The sequence below is a fragment of the Anser brachyrhynchus genome (assembly GCF_964034855.1).
Source record: "Anser brachyrhynchus genome assembly, chromosome: 4".
Taxonomy (NCBI): domain Eukaryota; kingdom Metazoa; phylum Chordata; class Aves; order Anseriformes; family Anatidae; genus Anser; species Anser brachyrhynchus.
Genome location: NC_137698.1, coordinates 56,228,800 through 56,253,652, shown reverse-complemented (window position 1 = coordinate 56,253,652; position 24,853 = coordinate 56,228,800). Strand labels below are relative to the sequence as shown.

Sequence of the window (24,853 nt, the reverse complement as noted above, 5' to 3'; positions counted from 1 at the left end):
GAAAATCACAGATTTAAAGAACTTGGGAACACATATGAAAAAACTAAGTTGAGGTAGAATAAATTAACGCAACCCCTTAATTACTTGTTATCTCAAAGCATGGTCCCGTTCTGATTATTTAAACCTGCTACAATAACCTCCTGTTTAACCTTGTCAGAATAGCTTCTAGGTAACAGCTACAAAACTGAACGGTTTAAGAGTGCATGCTCGCCCATATGCATGCATATAATCAACAACTGTTTTAAGTGTTAAAATAGCTAGCAATCTTACCAGTGGACCAGTAAAGAAATGTGTGGGAAACATTTTCCTCACCGACAATTTATTTTCTAATTAGGAAAAGTTAGGATGTTCTCCTGAATTTCAATGAAAATACTTTCCTCAAAATGTAAACAAATATTCTTTTTAATTATCTGGGGAAAAATAACTATATATTGGTGAAAGAATTGCTTTTTTTTCCTCCTGTTTTTGATTTGTATCTTTATTTTGCTTTTTCAACAATTTCCATTTTAGCATTCTTATCTTAACAGAAAATGAGGATGCAGTCAGTGCACAAACACAGACCCAAGATCTGAAGTGTCTCAGGATACATCATTCAGCAGCACAGTAAGGCACACAAACACTTCAGCTTCCTGAAGCCCCTTTTTAAAAAGTTTCTACTTCATAACTTTGAAAGTCATACTAATTACATATGCCTAGCTAGTAAAAACTTTCAGCCTCTGTTTTCCATTAAGAAAAATCCATAGTCTGCGTAAAGCTTTCAAATTTATAGAACAAAATAAGTATGCCTAACCTCCAAACATTTTCTCAAGACCTGTCAGAATGGATATGAGAGTGGTTCTCAAGCAATGGCTTCCAGAAAACATGATCCTGACATACTGTGGTATTGCCATAGTCATACAAAAGAAGAAATTTGAGTGGAAACAGTCTGTCAATGAATGTATTCCTTCAGTTCAATTACTCGCAGATCAGCAAAGGTTAAGACTGAATTAGAAGAGACTTATGTTGCTTCCCAACACAAGGCATGCACACATTATGCTTATTACTGTCTTTTTCCCCTACAGACAGCTGTATTCACATTACAGCATTATGCAAAAGAAGAAATGGAAGCCTGAGTAATTTTTATTTTTTTTAATCTAGAGAGTTATGATATGTACAGGAAGTAGTGAAAATATTATCATTTCTAAAGAAAAGAGGCAATTCAAGCCGTATATCAATGAATGAGTAGTGTGGTGAACTTCAAAGCTATTCTTAGCATATCTAGCTTTTTTTCACCGCAATAGGAAAGTCTCAATCACGTGCTTGTCAATCAACTGTCATGATATACAAATTACCTAAACAATGTCAAAAAGAACATCCTGTATTCTACAGATCTTCCCATCTACTCAATAAATCTGAAAAAAAAAGGCAAAAAACACAACACACACTACTATCAGAACTACCCAGAGATGATGTCATCATTGTTTTCTAAAATTTGAAAAGGTGTCAAGTTAAACTCTTAGAGGATGAAGTTTCTTAATAATCATCGAAGAAAAGGGGGCATCCTTTTAAGTAGCAGTCCTATAGCACCACCATATTCATGAAAGAGAAGCTGCTCTTTAAAAAAAAAAAAATGTGAAAAATCTTGCTGGTATTGTAGAATGTGGGTTGTTCAAAGAAGGCAACTAGTTATTGTCCAAAAGTTAACTATTGCTGCCGAGTCAAAAAAAATTTCCAGAGTAGTCAATCACAAAAGTCAGGTAAGTCTGGGAGCAATTCAGCATTTACAACACCATAAAAGAGATGAAGGGAGAATGGGAAATAAAACTGATGCCAGACCTAGTTCAGAATTCAAAGTATTCTCAGACTGGCTTACAAACCTCACATCAAACAGCAGCATTTTTGGTAGAAAGAAAATATACCTGTGATACATTTAAATCACAAGAACATGCAACAATGTACAAATAAGTAGTTTAAGTATTCCTTTGAATTTTAACACTTTCGGCCAAACTTAACAACACTTAGAGGACACTTATTGATCCCCATGAAACTGGAAGGTGGTATGAAAAGGAAAGGGCAAGTAGTTAGTTACTAGCAGAAAAGTGAAAATACCCTCAAAGCACAGTGGAAGTCTTCTGCAGAACTTCATAAAGTAAGACAGCTTTGTAGAGTTTGCTTCTGCTGTTCATGCCAATGCAATCATCTCTTCCACAGAATTTTTTTGTGGACAGTAGTAAAAACGAGTACATAGGCTTCTCACTGAGCAAACTGCAATTATTAATATACAGTTATATTAAATACAAGGTTCCAGACTACGCATATAAACACAGGCTGCAATGCACTAATGTCCCATGTACCACGATTGATCAGGTTAATGTAAGAATACTTCCAAGCTTACAGAAGTAATTATGTTTAAAATAATTTTTTACTGCAAAGATCTTACAAAGTTTACTTACAAAGATCTACAGCCCATGCAGACTCACAACTACTTTGCACAGAAACTCTAACCTAAAATGCATTCCTGAAATATCAACTAAACACTTCATGTATGTGCTACTTCTTCCAGTTAAAAGAAAAAAAGCGCACACTTCATAAAAACATTAGCAATGATGGTTATATGTGAATAATGGCAGTGTTTATTTGCTCTGTTAAGTGTGAAGCACATACCAGTCCACACCTGAGAAATTCATAATTCAATTACACCAGCAAACAAACAAGAAATCCCCTCAATGCAGATTTCAGGAATCTCAAGGGATTGAGGGAACTAAATTGGCACAAATGGTTGCAGGAGTCAAAGACCAGCTACTCTCAACATCAAAGCAGTTACTGTTATCTTTTCAACTTTATCATGGACTTCCATCATATCTTTCTGCACTAGTAACAAGATAGAAAAAAAATATGCAAGCACACTTCATCCACAACAGTGCAAAGGTTGTTGGCTGATCTTCAGGCCCATCTTAATTGGCATATCCTGCAAAGTCCAGTGGTGTTAGCTGTGTCAGTGTTCTATGTTGCAGAGCTCTGCATTGGGAAAGCAGTGATATTAAGTGATTCCAGGTAGAACTGCAGGGAGAAGCAGGGAGAAAGGCTGAGAAACAGACATCAGCACAGCCCAGTGCCCTCAGGCAACTTTCAAGTGATTCTACACCTGAATCATTTGCATATTTCAAGCAAATCTATGTCTGAAAACAGAAGTACTAAAATGGTATGCACTGCAATCAAATTATATAAGAATAATCAAATTGCAACTAAACCATAGAAGTTCCAAAAATAATTAGAGATATGTAACATTTGTCACCAAACATTTCTTCAAAAGGATATTAAGGACCTTATATTCAGGACACAATAGTAGAAGCACAAGTCATTTCACTCAGATGAGTCTTATGTTTAGATTATTTCTGGTTTCCAGAATTTTGTGCTCATAACTGCATTTTACTCTTATCGCTATCAAAGGGTTAACAAGAAAAACTAATTATGGAACCATCAACATAAATTATGCCAGTTTGAAGGAAAGATTCACTATGTATAGTAAGAAAGAGCTAACTACGAGAATTGTAACAGGAAAAAAAACACACCACTACATGGATCAAATTATGATCTGAAAACACTCACACCTAAGTGAGCTTAAGAGATTACAGGAAAAAAATAGAACATTTGAAGTCCAATTGTCTGCACAACTGTTTTTCCCTGAGGTATGGCATTGGAGAATTAGCAGTATTTAATATATTAAATGTGTTTTTTAAAATGCCTGTATGCAGTTGTTTTCAGTGTACAGATCAAGTCAGTCTCACCTAGTGCCTGGCAAGATCATGGAGCAGATCCTCCTGGAAACTATAACATGGCATATGGAAAATAAGGAGGTGATTGGTGACACCCAACATGGCTTCACTAAGGGCAGACTGTGCCTGACAAATCCGGTGGCCTTCTATAATGGGGTTACAGGACTGGTGGATAGGGGAAGAGCAACTGCCATAGAATATCCCGAGTTGGAAGGGACCCATAAGGATCATCAAATCCAACTCCTGGCACCACACAGGTCTGCCCAAAAGTTTAGACCATGTGACTAAATGCACAGTCCAATCGCTTCTTAAATTCAGACAGGCTTGGTGCAGTGACTACTTCCCTGGGGAGCCTGTTCCAGTGTGCAACCACCCTCTCGGTGAAGAACCTCTTCCTGATGTCCAGCCTAAACTTCCCCTGCCTCAGCTTCACACCATTCCCGCGGGTCCTATCACTGGTGATAACGGAGAATAGGTCACCTGCCTCTCCAATCCTCCTCGCGAGGAAGTTGGAGGCTGCGATGAGGTCCCCCCTCAGCCTCCTCTTCTCCAGGCTGAACAGGCCCAGTGACCTCAGCCGCTCTTCATATGTCTTCCCCTCTCGGCCCTTCACCATCTTCGTCGCCCTCCTCTGGACACTCTCCAACATTTTAATGTCCTTTTTGTACCGTGGTGCCCAGAACTGCACACAGTACTCGAGGTGAGGCTGCACCAGCGCAGAGTAGAGCGGGACAGTCACATCCCTTGACCGACTAGCAGTGCCATGCTTGATGCATCCCAGGATACGGTTGGCCCTCCTGGCTGCCAGGGCACACTGCTGGCTCATATTCAACTTGCTGTCAACCACAACCCCCAGATCCCTCTCTGCGGGGCTGCTCTCCAGCGTCTCGTCTCCCAGTCTGTATGTATAGCCAGGGTTGCCCCGTCCCAATAGCAGGACCCGGCACTTGCTTTTGTTAAACTTCATGTGGTTGGTGATCGCCCAGCTCTCCATCATCTACACCTTGCAGTACCAAATCAACAGTAAAATCTGCCTATGAGTAGTTATGGATCAAATGAACATTCAGTTTACATACCCCGTGATTTTAACAGAAGCATAACTTTACTGCTAAGTATTTCTTAAAAATTTTATTTATTAGATTTATGACATTACAATTATTTCAGCTGTAAGACTTGGAAATTTTATGGTTCTGTAACCCCTTATTTCAGTATGCAATCACTCTTAAATGAGAAGTTTGTTACAAGTTATCCTTTTGCCTACAGTAACCAACAGAAAATGGCCAAAGAAAAAGGTGTACGATCCACAATGTATGGTATCTAATTAATGACTGATACCTGGGAAAAAAAGGCATGAGGATTTCTAATAAATGGGAAGATAGACAGTGAAGTCACTAACAAAAGCAATAGACGAACAGTATGAGCTTCAGTAGGAAAGTTCTCAAAGGACTTTCATAATTTCTTTTAATAAAATGCAGCAATATATTTTAAGACATGAACTTTTACTACTTTAAGCAAGAAAAAAGTTGTATATTTTTTTCCCTTCCATTTTCAAATTCTTCTTAATTCTGGAAAAACATCTTATTTATTTTGTTTTATATTCATTCCTGACACAATGATTTTTGAGATTTTGTCATTTATCCTAGGCTTAAGAGACTAACAAATCAATGTGAGAATTGTCAATAGCTCAGTATATAGATTTATCACTTAGAAGAGACTATCTATGCCAAATGGCATTAGAGAATCACTGATATAAAATAACAGACAAAACCAGAACAACCTAGGAACTATGATATATTATTTAGATGACATTGACTTCTCAGAGATATTAACTAATTTACCTAGGGTTTGAAGTGGTAAGAGGAGGATTGCTGATTTTCCTTTTATATAAAAAAAATGAATCTGCAGATAAAGGTGATTTGATACTTAGTCACATCCCACCCACATCCATTAAATTTCTCATCACTAGAGGATGCAATATCATGCAACTGTGATGAACACATGGATACTTTTGGAACAATATCCTAAACAAGAATCAGTATACCAAGGCTCATATACCATATGGGTTTTAATGGTTAAGATAACAAACGTTACATGTTTATATTTTCAGGGCAGATTTCAGTGAAGAAAAATTCAACGTATTCATAGTCACCATAAATCAGTCAGTGCCCTTGTTGTAATTATTTTCAAATAGATCACAATTTCCATTAGAAGAGTTCAGGGGAAACCTATCCTCACTTGACAGAAATATTGCAATGAACGAAATAATAAAATCTCTTGGAACTTGAAGTTTTGCTCAGCACTGATATCTGTGAAATCAGATACATGGTTTGTATTCATCTGTTGGACTGAACCTTGAGTGTAGGACACCTCAGGTTCCCTAGTTAGCTTGTGTAGCTCAATGCTGAATCTTTCAAAGCGCTTCTTGGAGAGAAAAGATGCATCAACCAGGAAAAAGTGTTTGTTTCTGATTTACATCACCTTACTGAATTCTGAAACTTAAACAGTGTCTTAGGAGGAATTAAAATTCAGAACACACAATTTACAATGAGTTTCTCTAACAAGTTTCTCTCATTCTAAATAGATGTCAAAGGCATCTGATTTTTGTGTTTCCTCAGAGAGGCAAGCAATCTTCCTTTAATACCCTATTATCAACTGTTCAGAAGACTGTGTAAACAATGCACCATTTCCTACACAAATGCTTGCAATACATCTTTGAAATAAGAACACCTAGTACAAAATAAGAATTATTTTCAATAACTTAACTTCCAGCTTTAAATTAGTATCCATATATGATGGGTTCATATGATACTTCATATATGAAGTGAAATACTGCATTTCACTTCAAGTTCCAGCATCCCATATCACAATATTTGATAGAGTTATCTCAGCAGAATACTAAGACCTACTTGGAGGCAGACACAGATCATGTTTACCTCTCAAGTATGTTTTTTCTGGCTAACATGCTGCTAAGTGAGATCAGGCTTTACAATAAGACTAACCAGGGAACTCACACATACCCTCTTGATTCTGATCTGCACAGATTTAAGCTTGAGAGCACAATAAAAAAAACTAAGAAATGATAAATTCTCCAAAGAGTTACCCCTTCTTTACAAATGCTCCAGAGTACCCTTTCTTTACACGGTAAAAGAAGTTAGGTCCTTTTGAAGACACCATTATTGGCAAACTAATCTGAATGGGAATAATTTTCTCAGTAGGAAAACTGCATTTAATTAAGCAGTACTTGTTAGCACTTCCTGACATGGGCATAAAACTTAATTAATACACAAAGCCTTTCGCTCATTTAAAAAGTCTTCAAATTTATTCTCTCTAGCAACTGCAAGGGAAAAAGCTCCATGACTGATCAGCAAGAATTTTAAGACATCAATATAAAAGTAGATCAAAGCTTTATTCAGATGGGAAGCTTACCTTCCTTTTTCAACAAGGAGCAGGACATCTATTTTTTCTCCATTTTGCATCACGCTACTGATCGCTGAAAACAAAGCATACACACATTCAGATGATATACAAATGTGTACACAGACATTTTCAAAATGATCTTCAGTGACAAAAGGAGCATCAAATTCTTAAATATTTCAAATATAGAATGCTGCTTGATAATAGGAGCAATATTCCACAAAAGACCATAATACGATCAAATTTACAGGAAAAAGCAATGCAGAAAATGATAAAGGTTAAACAGGTACTTTTTAATGTGAAAACATACTTGTACTAAAATTAAAACTTGTTAAGATGAGTTTTATAGGACATGACTCAAAAGTAATTAGGATTTTTGAATCCTTTGATTTGCATACTCATAGCTGCAGGTATTTACAGTAACGTATCTTAGAGAAAATTCAAGTACACTGTGGAGATCACTGCCACCCTTCTTTACATTATTTTATGCTATTTCTACTAAAATAACTAAATAAAAATAAAAACCACTTCTGTGCCCTGTAAAACAACTATGTTATACATAATAGGGACAATACATCTGGGTAGTTTTCCCTAACAGTTCTTGTGAAACTGTATCACAATGCACTATACTAAAAAAGGTAAATGAATTAAGTCAAAACTTGGAAAAGGCTTGAAAAATCCTTTCAATGTTTAGATTTTATAGATCATCCACATTTTATCTCAACTAGTCCCGAGACAGTAAAGTCCTAAACATCAGTGAAGCTCAACAAACATTCTGGTGTATGTCACACAATTTTATCATGCTCCTGTCCTTATTTACATTTAATGAGTCAAAAAAAAAAAATCGAGAAGATAAATGACTATTTCCACTGATAATTCATTATTTTGCATGTTTCAGTTACACAAGTCAGCCTTCTTAACAGAAGAGCAGCTTTATTTTGGGGAAAACAGAAATCAGAGAAAAACAGAGAAAAGATAAGAGTATCAGTATATAATTTTTCCAAGAATTACAACTGTTATACTACTATTGCCTAATAATAAAAACACAAGCACAAAAAGGATCTTCAACCAAAATCTAAATATTTGTGTTGTTTCTCAGATTGGTTGCTGATTTGGTTGCTCATATGATTTTAAGGGTAGGACCAAAAGAAATAACAGAAATAATTCTCTTACTGTCTTTTAATTCTGAATCAATATTTTAAAGAACATTCACTAGTTGAAAAAGACAGCTAAAGGCACAAGATTATTCCTGATTAAAGATCACCTTCATGTAGTTAATCATAGCAGAAGTAAGGTGGCAGTAAATAAACAGTAGAAGCCCAATGGTATTTAGGCAAGTTCCTTCAAAACAGTCCACAATTTGACACCATTTGCAAAGAATATCATCAAGAAAAAGCTAAATTAGCCTCCTTGTCTATGTTAGATTAATATAAAATCTCAGGTTATTTTTACTTTCTCATATAACATAGGAAACATTCCCTTGCTCAATATAAAAGGAACTAAGGCAGATACACTTAAAGAGTATTCAAAACAATTACAGATATTGATATAAAAATGGTCATAGAAGACCATTTGTATAAATATTTTTTCCATGTCATGATATTGAACAAAATATTTTTAGTTTCTGAAAAAAAGAGAAGTCTATTAGTCTGTGAAATACTGCACCAAGAGAATTACAATTTTTTCCAGTGTATTTGAGTATTTTAAAACTAGGCCTGTCAATCATCTCAAGATGATGTTCTGCAGTGTCAAAAATATGAGACAATCCCAAAAGGTCATACATTACTATTCAACTCTGTACTGTTGTAAGAAAGATACTGCTGCAACTGGAGCAAAAATTGTCTTCATTCATTATGAACCCATGAAAATCTCTAGCATATGCCACTAAGTAGGGGAAAAAATAAAAATAAAAATCCAAGACCAAACTTCACCAACACCATATTTAGATGAGAGTTGAGAGAGCATCTGACTCATGCAAAGGATTGTTTGGTGAGCTCCCTAATGTTCATGATTTTATAATGTAACAGAAATGTCTTTAACAGTAGAACATTTCCTGAATTCTAAATATTAACCAAAATTCTTACTTAGTTCTTGCAGCCTCCTTAGATATATGGAATCTTCTTGAGCATTCTCCATTTCAAGACGAAAGTAAAGGCTCGACTTCTCTATAGCAAACCAGCCTTTTCTCCACTGATCCAGGCTATGGCAATCTTTGTAGTACAGTTGGCCAATCAGGTCACAGTCTCTCTCTAGTAAGCATTCAGCCACAGGGGGAACAAAATGCTACCAAACAAAACAGGGTGAGTCAGATGTAGAAAAAAAAAAACAAAAAACAACTCTTCCTCTAAAGAAATTGATACTGCAAACCTATAAGCTTGAAAGATGAAAGCTGCATTGAAGAAATAAGACTGTTGGGTTTATCATTCGTAAAACTGTATATATATTAACTTTAAACAATAAAATCAGGTATAGCACATTTTTTTCCATTCACACTCCACTATCCAAACATTTTTGCTTTTTAAACTACATTTAAGTAGTAACATAACTGTTAACATTCGGTACTGTATCAAATACTGTACTGCTTTATGAGGTGTGTTTCAGCAAACAAAAGAACAGAACGGCAAGCACGAACAACTTAACTGAAATAAATTCATATTGTACATGCCACACTAGCGCACCTTCAAGATGTTCTTAAGGTCAGCATTGTAATGTTTCAATTCTTTTTCCATTTTACTGTATTATCTTGTTTCAAACATTAAATCACAGAAGTTACTTCTTCCTGCTGCACAAGAAACCATCACACACAAGATAGACCAGTGTTCATCAAGAATGGCTTCTCAGAGGATTTTAAGCTAACAATGAAATTTTATTCTTTGTGCAAAAGCTCCTGGCCTTCCTGGCCTAGAAAAGATAATTATCAGTATTACCTTAGCTATCGCCCAAGTCCATTTTCTTTGTGAATATGCAGTTTCAGCTCCAAACAGAAAAACACGTTCTGACATTAAATAGATTTCAAAGGTAAAGATGTCCCTGAAGCAAGCAGAAGGAAAAAGGCAGCTGTATTTAGTCTTCATAATAGTAGACACACACAAGTTCCATTTCTCTCTAGTTTCTATTACATTATTTCATACCTATGGAATGGAAACAATTTCTCCTCCAATCTTACATGTACAACCCAGTTAGTAACAGACTATTTTATAACACAACATGATCTAAGTGCTCCTCAGGTCAAAAAAACATTTAGAGGCTACTGAATAACACGTTTTTCAGTAACTCTAAAATTAATGAAAATGCTTTAACATAGTCATTAAAAACCAGAGGGAACTTTTTTGCTTTTTAAATTCCATGTGATCTCAGTGAGTACATTGTTGTGATGTATTCAAAATTATCTGTATACATTTAATATAAGCAGACCAATACACTGAATATGAAGTTGCAAATAAGTTATCACAGAATCATACAAAATGTCGGTTGAAAGGGTCTACTAGATGCCATTTGGTCTAATCTTCTGCTACAAGTGGGACTATCATTAACCATAAATCAGACCAGCAATGGTTTTGTCTAGCCAAGCCTTGAAAAACTTCAGGGATAGAGACTTTCCTGTTTCTCTTGATCACCACCCTTCTAATGAAGAGGCTTTTCCTACCATCCTGCCTGAACCTCCTGGGATGTAGCTGCTGCCAGTCCTTGTACCACCTGCCACCACCAAGAAGAGTTTGGTTCTGTCATGTTTATGACTACCATTTGAAGGTGCTGTAACTCGTAATTAAAAAAAAAAAAAACACAAACAAACCAACACTACCACTATTTAAAATGGATGGACCCTGTTTTTCCATTTTTAACTGCCAAATAATAAGTATAGTTAAAAGAAGAGAAAGAGAACCATTTGAAACTGGGGTGGAATTTGCAAAGTTGTTAGACTCAATTTTTAACACAAATTATGGTTATGGCGCCAAAATTTTTAGCATGATCTCCTCTGTGACCTTTCCCCGTAAAATCCAAACAAATGGAGCATGCTTTTCCCTTTCAATACTGGAGACTGAGGTTTGTTTAAATCTGGAGAACTGACCATAGATCAGTTCTTTCATTTGCAATGACTACTTTGGAAATGATACGTAAGTACTTGATTCTAACTAGTAAAATAGTCCTTTTAAGGACAGAATGTTTCAGTATACAAAATATCTCAGTTAACAAAATAACTTAGGGAAGCCTCTCATGAAACTACTCAATCTCAGATAAAGCACATCAGGAGATGAGTCATTCCCTAAAAGTGAAGTATTCTGCCAACAAGTTTTTTATTTAGGTATTATCCTGAAGTGGAACCATTTGCAGATATAGCAAGAAATACATTAGATCACATTATGGAAAAATAAAGTAGTATTTTTATTTATTTTTTCTGGATACCACAAAGCTATGCTACAACAGAGTACTGATGACCACTTCCATTGTATTTCATAGCATGTTGAGGCATAACCATTTTTCAGGATCTTTCCCCTCTGCACACACTATCTCTGTAGTAGCTAAGGTCCTTCCTTCCCATTATCCTTTCTAGAAACTTTCTGAATAGATTGCTTTTGTTGCAGACACTTTTGCTTTATAGTTCCAAACATTGCTGTATTATACGATAGAAAGATCTTATTTTACACACATACACAAATTTAAAGACTATTATGGAGTTTAAGACAGATCCCAAGTACAAATTAAAGCATTGGTTTCAACAAACATGTTGCCCTGATCGATCTTGATCATTGGGATGCAACTCTGAATCTGTGTGATGTTTTTAAACGTACGAATGGAATGTGCAAGAGTTATAAAAGAAAAACAAGACCATCTAAAAAGTTATTTTCAAAATAACTTCGTGTTCAACAGTTAAATTATTGTCCTCAACTGTAGAACAACAAATGGGTTTTGAAGGCTGATAGATCTGTGACTAAAACTGAAAGAATTGTGGAGAACTGCAACATTATTATCAGAAATAAACAAAGCAAAAGTTTTGGCTTGAGGCATAGGTCAATCCCAGAAAGAAAAATGAGCACTAATTGTTCAATTTATCATCGTGTAACCTTTTAAGCACTGAGAATATGCATTACAGTTTTAATAAGAAACAGACGTATCTAATTTACGCTGCCCTTTTAAATTACCCTAACATTTTCATTACATCACTATAAAAAATAAAATAAATACTACTTAGCACTTATTTCTTGAAGTCAATATAACTTCAAACTTCCTTTTTTTTTTTCTCCTTTCTCTAAATTGCGTGTTCAACATTCAAGAACAAAATGAAAAGCACTGAAAACAGCATCTTTGAAACACCTATGTTTATTTACTGAATTATTAATTTTGGAACCTACCCTCTATTTAAAAAGAAGTCTGACTTGTGCACTACAAGACAGATAACTTCGCTGATGTCAAGCATACCATTAGGAGTTGTAGTTTTATCATTTTCATAGTAGCTCAGAAAGCCACTTTCTAAAGTGCACCATCTTTTGTTGCAATCTGTGAATAAAGAAATAATAGAAAAGTCAGTTGGTTTAATAAAAAAAACATTGCCTCTTTCTATGGAATTTGCCTCAAAGTATATATAGTTCTATTATGACACGAATACATCTATGATCAAATCTCAGTCTCACGAACTTCAGTGGGCCAGGAATTCGAATTCTGTGTTGATACTATTTAGCCTATAGGAATTCTAGCATACGGTAGTTTAAGAAAATATTTTGAAATACTATACTATAAAATTTCAAGTGTCATACATGCTAAAACTTATATCCATTGCACATTACAAGGATAACAAAAGAAAACACTATCAGAAGTTATGTTATTTAACATTGTTAAAATACTTCACAAAATATACTACCAAGATAGTATAAGATATCAAATTGAAGAACAGACAATCCTTTCAAGGTACATCAGCAGCTGAGCTCTATTCTCTCCTACTGCAGGTCCAAGAGTCACGCAGTAGTGAAATTGTACAGAACGTGTGCCTAGATACTGGGCTAAATAAAAGGAAACACAATAGACAGGTAGCAGCTACAACTATCGCAGGATGGCACATTCACATTAGAATGAGTTGGAAATCTCTGCTGTTGCTATTCTCACGTGTACCTAGCAAGAGTAAATTCATTTAAGCAACACTGCAGTTTGCAGAATGCTAATATTCATACAACGTGTTCAATATGTAACAACACAGATGCTGAGCATGGTTAAATTACCTACCTACGAATTCTATCTTCACATAACTTTGAACTAGGTATACCAGAGGATCCAGAAATTGCTACTTATACTTTTCTTAAAAAAATTACACAAGGTGTATCAAAAAAAGAAATCTGCAGAACAACTTAAAAGTGTTATTCAGCATATTTGAGTCTAAGTGTTTACTGCCTCTTGTGAACCTGAACTATGAATACAGAATATGAAATAGAATATTAATGACTTTTCTACTCAGTATATTAAGTCATTCTAGGTAACATCTTGTTCTTAGAAAATAAATCGAGGTGCATCTATTCTCAACAGTGTAAAGAAGCAGGACCTAAGCAAAAATACCGCTAATTTCTACAGTCATAAAACCTCTGTAGAGCTCCAAATATTCCAATAACGTATTCGTGATAATTTGGTAAAATAGAAAAGAAAAAATACCATGAACAAATAAAAAAAACAAGATACAGTTCTAATTGGCCAATACTTACTTTATATGTTGTCTGATATTTCATCAAATTAGTTTATCTGTTATTCGCTGAGTCATACATGTTTTGGGCACTATTTTATTAGTATTTATTGAATATCATGCTTTTTATCTATATTGTAAATACACACTTTAAATACTAAAGTATACGTAAGTTTGAGTACTTGATGTATAGGTTTACAGGAGCTGAGCATAAAACTGGGTTTGATTGTTCAGGATTTTTTGACCCCCAGGCTTCCTTCCCTCATTCCCTTCCCTAAAGTATGCCCATTCTACAAAATAGCTCACTGCTTCAATATTGAATAAACTGTTCAACTCTCAAGGACAATTTTGGAACACTATGGTTTTTAATAGGGCTCAGTACAAACTTTTACATTAAAAACAGAAGCAGAAAAATCGAACTCAGGCCAAATTACTAACCTTTATTTTTTTGATGTATTGCCTTGGAATAGCAACAACATTTGAGCTCTCTTCCTGCTGATCATCAACAGCTGTTAGCTAACAATAACTTTCCCCAAAAGTTATGCACCCCTGCTGAAACCATGGATGGTGCTATAACAAGTATACAAAAAGTTGGTTTACTCTCTCCTGCACTGAAACCCACATAGTAAAAAACTATACTGTGTTTCCAGATGCTGTACCTGGCTGTTATAAAACCCAGACTCAATTCACAGCACTGAATGATACCCCACAAAGGGATACCGGTTTTCTGTGACTGCAAACACAGCACTTAAATTTTCAGCCCTTGGCACTAAAGGCAAGGCTGGCAAGCGCCTCAGAAGAAATTTGTAACACCAAGGAAGAACGTAAACACTAGCTTAGTGGTTAGAGAGATGAACTGGATTCTGGCTCAAAGCTCTTTCCATAAACGTCAATAAAAAATAAAAATCAGTATAACAAAAATCCAATATAATTTGGGGGCAGGACCCAAAAGTTTACAAGTGCTCTAATCCCCTGTTAGGTACCAGTGCTCCCTCTCTGGTTCAGTGAGAACTCAGCAGCAAGTCCCAACTACTTCACCCAAAGGGCTCCTTTCTTTTCTCTAGCACTGAAGAGGTAGATCACTTTTTTGGGGTAATGTGACCTTCTTACTTGAATCTTTACAGGCCAAGGAGGGAACTGAAACTGTATCTCCCACACATTAGTATAGTAACCATCAAATTACTTGATGAAGACAGTAAGAAGGAAAAAAATATTTATTTCATACATAAAAATGATATTACATTATTAAATAATATAAAATATTTTGTAGATGCATATACGATACAATCAATTCCCAACTATCTGCAATGTGCGTATCCCCATATAATATCTCACTAACATGAAATAATAAGGTAGAAAACAGTTCTTCATGTAGGAAAAAAATCAATATAGGAAGAAAAAAGGTTACATATTTTAAACTGTAATAAAAAACCTTTTGTTTTTTACTTCTTACACATGGCACACTAGACACAGTCCTCAGGTAAGAACAGATTCTAATTCAAAATTGAACTTTTTTTTTTAACTATACTAAAGGATGTCATTATTACATTTTCCTTCCTGATCTGTCTAAAAAAACTGCAAATGGTTTAGGACAAGTAAACACATCTTCCTATACACCTGTAAAGCACTTATGTACGCCCACTGCATCTTCCCAGAAAGTACAGCAGAAGGCATTCTGTGAGCATTTATAGTTAACTCTTCAATCTATATCTACTTACAAATCTAAACTGCATTTCTAATAAAACAGAATTAGAAGATGCATCTGCTCTCTACTTCCCTCAGCAGGGTTTTGGGTTTTTATAAACACATTTTAAAATAATTTATATATACGTGTATATATATATATATATAAATACATTGTGTGTGATATATATATATATCACAGAATACAAGGTCTGCACTTATAGCAAGAGTTTTGTGGTTATTCCTTTCTTTCCTCAGTAAGCTCAGAACAGTTTCAGAACAATCGACAAGAAAGTTCTGTCCAGCAGCAGTCCAGGGCTCTGCCCAGGTCTTTGTTAACAGCTGCATCATTGCTGCGAAATGCAGAATTGGGAATTATTTCTGATGATCACCCAACGTTTTTGACTGTTAGGATCCACAATCACATACAGATACCTTAAAAGTGTATTTAAATGGGCGTTATGTGCACGCTTCGATCTCTACTAAGGATCTTAAAGACATATACCAGCAGAATATAAACATCATCATATAAAAAAAAGTTTATAATGACACAGGATGCTGTATCAAGATTTTCTTAGCAATCAATTTAACCACAAACCAGCTCATATTTTAAAAGTCCACCTTGTTTGTTTAAATAGAAGCAAATACAGGAATAGAGAAAGAAAAAAGTAAGAAATTTATCTGACAACCTCTCTCTTAAAAATCCTAGTAGAATGATTGCTGATGATTTCTACTGTGATAATACAAACATTTTTACCACACAACGCTTAATTTGTTGTAAAATTGTTAGACGTGTCCGTTTTAAATACATTTGCAAGCTTGAACAATATCTCAGGCGTTATCAATTTGGACTCTTACTGAGAAGCCAGTGATGTTATTTTAAAATGATTTCAGGAATATAATGATTTCAAATGGAAGCTACTTTTTGGCAGCTAGCAGCATCCACCTAATTATAATTAAAATGAGAATTATTTGTATATGTTTTTATTTATCAATCATTTTTGTTAACTGAATAATAAGTAGTTTAATTTCCTTCTGTCAACCACTGAATACAGAGATCAAGACAATCAGGATTTTCTTCATCTGAAAGAGGTCTACAGAATCAAGAGAGACAATTTATCTTTTTAAAAGTAATGTAAGAAGTTAAAAAGAATGAAATTCATCCATACCATACATATTCATGTATTATTCAAATGTATGAAGTAAAACTGAAATACCTTCTTTTAATTTCTTCTCTGTAAGAAGCTTGGTAGTATTAGAAGAAACTTTGTACAAAAATTCACAAAGAAAGGTGGAATGTGAAGAATCTTCAGAGAAGCCACTTTCAAGACAGATATCATAGCCTGGGAAATCTATTAAAAGACAAAGGAGTAAGTAACTTACAAAACTTCCTCTACTGTAAGGTATAACTGCTTCCCCACATCCTCCTTACTGCATCTGCAGTATCTACAGATACACAGCTGCTCTCTAAAATCTTTCCTACAACACAAATACATATTATTGATCTATTTTTATAATTAAAATTCTTACATGTTCACCAAAAAACTCTGTTTTACATTGGTTACTACATTGCCATTTTCTACCACTGCTTGCCAACATATCCTAAATGCGTCTTTCTAGTGTACTATGCTTTTATTTTCATCCCTTATTATAACATACTTAAATGGAAGGAAAGTGTTTCTCTTCAGGGCTTATCTAGAAGTTTACCACAAACTCTGGCAGCAGAAGGATTTCAGAGGATCACTGTGAACCTGCCATGACCCCCTACTTTCTCTGAAAAGGCAGAACAAACACCAGCTTCAACACACAACAGTACTGCCTTGGCTGGAAGGCTGCAAGTAGAAAAGACAGAGCCAAGACAAGCAAACTTCCTTCTATAGCCTTAGGACTATTTCACAGCATAACTAGCAAAATAAACCAAACAACACAAAACCACCACAGCTGCTTGTCTGCACAGTGATTGAGCTCAACATCCCAGGATCTGATGCCTGTCACTTGTGACAAAGAAGTGCTTAGGCAAAACTTAAGGCACTGCATCTGCTCTGGGAAGCTCTAGATCATTTCAGAGTTTCCGACTAAAAAAAATTGTGTTTGGCCTATCAAGTGTTACTTTGCTGAGTTGCATGAGACAATGTAAAGTGTGCCCACAATGCTGGCTGGATTAGCATAGCTAATTTCTTCCAGTGTAAATCAGTGTGTGAACTTTCATTCCCAGACTGCTTCAGATGCCAGAGAGCCCTTTTAAAAGGGAAGCTCAGACACATCCATACTCTATAATTTTATAAATACGTATACTATATATATAGAGAGAGAGAATAACTAATATAATAATAATAATATATATATAATTAAGAATAACTTTCTGTTTTCAAGTGCCTGAAAACAGTGATAAATTGAGACCAGGCCAGTTGACTTTCAGGGCCAAAGTCTATGATGCACAGTTATGATCTGAAAAAGGGTAGTTTGCTGAGATTGGTTGAAGAGGAGAGTTTTATTTTAGGAGGAGAACTTGTGACAACAGATAGGTACAGTACAAACCTATTTTATATAGTCAAGGTAGATATCAATTTAAATAATTTGTAACCAGAAAGCAAAGCCCCTGAGAAATACTTTAGATACATGATTAACTGTATGCACTCATTTTTCTGGTAAAAGCCTGACAATAAAGGCAAAGCAGATGATGCTTTTCTTCTGTGTTACAAAACAATGTTATGAGGGTATGAGTCATCACAGGCTTTTTTATTATTTTTTGAAGAAATGAACTTGAAGTCCAAGTAAAATGCAAGTAACTTGCACAACTACACAGTGTCTGATAAAATACAGTTAATGCCACAACTCCCTTCCATTGTTCAACTCAATGCCATTTTTTTTCTGAATTCTTTCCTTCCCTTTCACTCAATATGAAATTAGAAGATCAAAACGAAGAGGGTATATCCTACCTGAGAACTTATTATGGTATAGGAATTCCATTTGCAGTCTTTGTCCAGCTTTCTTGGCTAATAAGTATGGAGTACTGTAAACGGGATCGCCAGTAGCGCACATCACATCAGCTCCACTGAACAGCAGCATCAGAGTTTCTAGAACATCTTGTTTAACTACAGCAGCACACAGCGCCTTATGAAGAGGGAAAATAAGAAGTCTGTTTAAATTAGAAAGTTGTTGGTAGCAAGTGCTTGTAATATAGATGCAAATCCTTTCACCTCTGATATAGTTCCCCTACATTTTCAAAGGCCATAACCACTGGGAAGCAGCAGGAATCATGAATTACGGTCTGAAACTATGAAAAAGGAACAACAAGGAAAAAAAAATCACCAACCCAAACCCTGCAAGATTTTGCTGCCACGTTTCGCATCTGCATGTTAACATTAATTAAAACAATAAGCTGTCCCTGCACTTGTGTATCTACATGAAAAATCCCTCCTTCATTACTCTTCACACACCAAACTACTGAAGAAAAAATTAATTATTCCAGACCTCAGAAGTTCAACCAAAGAGACAAGATTTAATACTTTAACTCTGTTATTAGGAAACAGCCTGAAATTCATAGGTAGTTTTTCAAAGTCATGTTCACAGGCAGTAAGGCAACTACTGTTTAGGGTACCTTTATACTTGATAATTTTCCTTGAGATTTGAAGATCTCAACACATTCTAGAAATTCAGGTCCCTTTCATCTTCCTATGCATGAAGACAAATTTATATCATTTTTTCCAAAATGTTGTTCCAAAACCTTAAAATTAGAAGTACCTATGTAATTACAGCAATCTATTTGATAATTTGAAGTTATTTAGTTAATGAATGAGTTTTTCTGAAATGATTAAGGCAGAGGTTGCTCAACACAAGAAAAGTACTTCTCTAGAATTCAGCTGCTCTAATAAACACAGGTGCATCCAGTACACAAAAACCTATAAGGCAGATAGTTCAGTAGAAGTTTTATAATTATTTGGCAATGACCACTTATTACATGATAATATCACGTCTCTATAGAGAATTTGATCATTACATCTGATATTATTTTCCAGTAGTTAAATCATTAGTTGACAGACTCATCTGCACCAGAAGAGTTCAGAAAAATCAAGCTCGTAAACCACAAAGGACTATTGCATTTCCTATAGTCAGCAGTTACAGTATAAAGTTAACTGTTACCAATAAAATTAAAAAAAATAAAGTGTTTTATTTTGCAAATAGCTCTCCATAAAGCCTAAAAATGTGTCCTGATTCCAACAGGATCAGAAAATCCTACTGGAATGTAGAAAACCCAAATTCGAAGTATAAAGATGGTTCTATACTTTGGTTAGAAGTATTTTAAAAGAGACGGTATTTTTAAATGCCTTTGTTTTTACTTCTCATGTGTATAACTCACATGCAATCTCTAACATAGAAGAAGAACAAGTGAAGAACACTTCCATTTTTTGTAAAAAAAAAAAACTGAAACTTACTACTTCAAAGCACAATAACTTAAATGTTACCACCCCCCCATAATCTCTGCATATCCTTTGAGACAATTTCACTAATAAGCAATTGAATACACTAGCTTTGTAAAATATATGCATTTAAACCCCTCTATATTCAAAAACCCTAAAAAGTCATGACTCTGAAATCAACAGACAGTATAAGTCTGTTAAATGATGTCAAATAGACATCAAAGCTATGCAGAATTTGATAATTATAATTAGCAATTATAATTAGCGTTTTCTACTTTATAACTGTAGACAATTTGTTTCTGTTATTTGTGCAAAAGGAAACATTAGAACTCACAGTTTTCATCATTTCATTTATTCTAGCTTGTTTCATTTCCAGTCAACTGCAAGTTACTATGAAAGCGTGCATGAGCTACTTTTCACTGCCGATAACGCAATCGCCTAATGTACTGGAATGTTCGATGTTAGACATATATCAAAAACATAGTGAGAGGGAATATAAAAAAGACAAGTGAGAATTTTCATCTCTAGAGTGTGCATTTGAAAACAAAGATCTGTATTTATTGATAGCTCTGGAGTATTTATTATAGGCACCATATAGGTGCCATAACCTTCTACAAACAAATTGGAAAATCTAGAACTAAGAAATCATGGATTGACTCCTGCAAAGGCTTCCTTAAAGGCTTTATTCAGAGCTGTGAAACCAGTCACTCAGGATTTTCAATTTGTTTCTCACCAGTTTAACAAGATGACCAAAATGCACACAAATACAATTCAATACAAAAGGTATGGCAAGGGCTTACCCGTTCTATAGTATTACCTTATTCAATTGTTCCTTGGTTTTGTAGGGAAAAGGTGCTTTTCTGAATTTTCCCTCTTTGTATTTTTGTGTAATGAATGCAATCCTTTTTTCTGCTGGGGCATCCATGTGCAGCTCTTCATCTGGAGGAAGATTTCCTGCCCAAAAGCTGTTTGCCCTCTTATTTCCAACGATGATAAAGAGCTGGATGAAGTGCAAGAGGAAAAACAAAATATCACGAAGGATATCAAGCTAACCCCTAAATAATTTTCAGTTGCTAAAAGTGGAGAAAAAAAGCTTTAAAAAGACAAAATTGCCTGCAGGAAAAGAAACCTTACTCAGTCAATATTATTAATTTATAGATGACCACAGTTAAAGCCTGTAGTCATGATTTTCAGCAATAGCTACTAAGCTTTACAAAGCTAACCAGTTACAAGACTTCAAATAAACACAAGAAAATAGCAGTAGAAGGTTAGAGAATACTAGCACTTGTTTTAAAAAAAACACTGACGACTCAACCTTCCCTATCAGCACCACTTTTAAACACGCCAAGCACCTAACCTGGTAGTGAGGAGTTTTGTTTCCCTTCCTTTCCCCGCAACCAATACTGCCCATCACGACTGCTGTCCAGAAGCATTTCCATTTTTTTCCCAAAAAAACAGGTGTTTGGAGAAATGCTTGGTGCACATTGTTCTTAAAGACAATGAATATTTTGAACAACACAAAGGTACAGCTACCTCACAGAAACCTTAAGGTTTACTATAACAGAGGCATATTTTTTAGCAGCTAAATGTTAAGACTTCTCATAAGTAGAGGAAAGAACTCTTATTCATTAAGTACCTTTCACGATGGAACAGAGTTGCAATATCTCAACATACCTCAATAAGTTCATTGCTCCAAATGCTGGCATCCATTTTTAGACTCCGGACTTTTGAGTCTCTTGGTCCTAAAGATCTGTGCTGTCCTAAAAATCCAAGAGTATTTTTACTTAACTAACTTCTCTAAAGCACTTAAACCAAGTTTCTCTTCTGATGAGCTAACAAAAATATTTAATGAAGACAGATTTATTCTAATTGTTATTTTTTAAAAAAAGGCTAATATGTACTAGGCTTGACATTTAAATATAAAAGCACAAAAAGAAAACAACCAAAAAACAACCAAAAAAATGAGAAAGAAGGAAGGGAGGTGGATTGCACTTGGCACAGAAATCTAGTCCTTTTTAGGTTATAATGCTGCCATGAGAATTGTACATATTTAATAGCAAATAATAAACAAAGGCTCTGATGTAGAATACTTTCAAAAGGGTTTGTTCTGAAAGCAAAACCCAGAGTTATAAACTAGCTTTCTGCATCCACTGCTTTTGCATGTATTTAAATATAAACCATGACAGATTTTTTTTTCTTTTAATATCTGAAAATTCTATCTATCCCCTATTGTCAGTAAAATATGGCCTGGGGTAATAGAATTAATACCCCTAATTTATACATTGCCAATTGTTATCCTTTGGAATGCAGCCTCACAAAAGCCAGACATTTCCCAAGAAGTGTTAGTATGTCTTGATTTCCACTAATTGTGAAGGATAATTCATCTGAGGGAAACCAATCACTGTACAGGCTTGTCATTTATGCAAGGAAGTACTTTAGAATACTTGGTATTAAAGAAGTTACGTTCATTTGTTGTTTGTCGAAACTTTCACAAGGATAGTACTTTAAAAATAAAAAAAGCCAGTTCAAGGACATACGCAGATATGCAAATATGACATTTTGTAGAACCCACACAGCCTCCCATTAATTACTCTACCTGCGCACTTCTTACAAATGACAACACAGAGATTGATGGATGCCCAGTCAGGATTGGGAGCTTTACAGTCAGCACAGCTCCTGTTGGATTCATTGAACCAAATCTTCTCAGCTACTTCATAATCAGAGAGAGTTTCTGCTATTGATTGCTGCAGCGCTTCAATCCAGTCCTGTTTCTCTCTTTCCGACTCGGCTGTAAAGCTGAAACAATTGACTTTTCTGCATTACTGATCTTTATTTTAAAGCCCAATTAAACAGAATCTGTAGTCTCTCTTATTTATTACATTTATACCCAAAATCACTGTCAAAGAAATCTTCCACTACACACACACAAGTTCTAAGATGGAAAATATATCTTTTGTCAGTGAAAATTCCCTCAGACAGAGATCAGTTTTTAACAAAACCACTGCCAGCGAGAGCTATACAGCTTTTGTAACATTTTAGTTATGTTCCTGAGTTACTTTCAATGCATTTACTTATTTATTATGTTAACACATACCAAACTTAAAGCCTGATTTAAAAAAAAAAAACAAAAAAACCCACAGCATAGAATTACTTTAGGAAATATGATGATTTACTAAGGAGTAAAAGTAGACTTCCTAACTGTAACAGACAAAACTGCTTTTCATTTAAACTGATATTTTTTTAAGAAAATATCAATAATAATAAACAAGCACTAACATGGTGATGGCTTCGAGAAAGTCAAAAACAGCTACCTACCAACTAGCCATAGACTCAAATCACTGTCTGAGACTAATTTATTTACCGGCTACTCTAGGCCACTGAGTATAAAAGCAAATTGTTTGCTTTTCAGTCATTTAGCAAGTCAAGGAGAACAAAGTGACTTCTTCTCCTGTATTACTGAGATTTCATTAAGGAAATACACGTTCAAGAAAAGGTTTCTATTAGCATATAGCTTTATTTTATTTTCTTAAATCATTACAAGTCACAGCATCAGCCAAACTTTCTACTGATTTTAATTGAGGATTTTTACAAGGGATGGCACATAACCAATTCTTTTCTTTTAGAATAAAATGCTTAATATTAAATGAATGCAGCATGATTTCACTTCTGCAGTTTACTACGAAGATGAAGCAAAGTTTTCAAAGTTTGGTTTTCTTCTGCCCTTGCAGAGAATGAACAAAGACGGTTACATAAAATATGAATTTGTGGGAACAGGATGCCTAGTTAGGGAGATAACAGATGAAGCACACAGCTAAACAAAGGAAAAAAAATCCCTTTGTTGTTTAAAAAATGCTGAGCATTCTTAATAAGTGTTACCTTTTCACCCAAACTAGGTTAAATCACTGCTGTAGGAAGCAAGTATTTCTTCAGTGTATTAGTTATTTGTATACTCTGTACTGTAAATATTAAAGTTCTCACCTGAAGCTTTTATAAGGAGTAATTATTTCAAAAGATTGCTTTGCAGTCCGATCCACTTGTTTTACATTTGCCACATTCATAGGGATTAAAGTGATACCAAATCCTGTCTTGAAATCCTAAGGAAAAGACAATAAAAGTTCAAGGAGTTATAATTCAATAATCAAGCACGTACAGAACATTTAAATCAGCAAAATCCAAGATCTGTAATACGCATTTTGGCTACAACATGCAAGCTCTTTCTAATTCATTAAGGGATAAATAAACCTATACTAAATTATGTCCAAACACTACCTTTCTAATTGCTAGAATGATCTTACTTGATTGCTGGTGAGAGAAGAAACTATTAATAATGGAAAAATGTTAAATAACAGATTGCACTAAAACAGAATTTTGCAGAATCAGAAAAGAAGTATCTAGCTTGTATCATACTTTAGTGACTAAATAATGTTTATCCGTCCAAATCCTTCCCACTGACAGCAGTTTTTCCTGCCTTTAGACAAACTAGTTAAAGAAAACAAAATTCCTTAACTGTTTGGTTGTTCATGCTTCTGATATATTACATGAACTAAACTTCTGAAACGTGTCTTAGAAACAAAGTCCCATAAAACAACTGAAATAGACAAGGAGTTATTTGTGGTTCAGCTATTAGAGATGCTAAGTATTTTCTCTTAAACCAAGAAAAATCCCCCCCCCCATGAAACACTGTACTTAATAAAACCAATCATAGGTTAACATGGTTGGGAAATGTTCATTGACCCGCTGGAAGCCTGTCTCAAATGGACACAATTTGGAACCACGGAGAGACACACATTTCTGATGACACACATATTCTGACCACCACTGGTGTTTCTTTCAGACTCTAATTTACATATTCATCTAATGGTAGTCACCTCCACAAATTTAATTCACGTTTGACAGGACAAGAAGCAATGGGTACA

At 34.9% G+C, this 24,853-nt stretch overlaps 1 protein-coding gene across 1 annotated transcript in view; it reads right to left on the bottom strand.

Moving 5' to 3' along the window:
• ARAP2 (ArfGAP with RhoGAP domain, ankyrin repeat and PH domain 2) overlaps positions 1 to 24,853 on the bottom strand; it is a 128,618-nt gene that overhangs the window by 49,045 nt on the left and 54,720 nt on the right. The window contains 10 exon segments of the mRNA XM_080590063.1: positions 7,182 to 7,245; positions 9,254 to 9,452; positions 10,097 to 10,199; positions 12,521 to 12,665; positions 16,734 to 16,868; positions 18,456 to 18,630; positions 20,755 to 20,937; positions 21,612 to 21,697; positions 22,534 to 22,733; positions 23,916 to 24,031. Of these exon segments, the coding sequence (XP_080446189.1) occupies positions 7,182 to 7,245; positions 9,254 to 9,452; positions 10,097 to 10,199; positions 12,521 to 12,665; positions 16,734 to 16,868; positions 18,456 to 18,630; positions 20,755 to 20,937; positions 21,612 to 21,697; positions 22,534 to 22,733; positions 23,916 to 24,031 (1,406 nt within the window).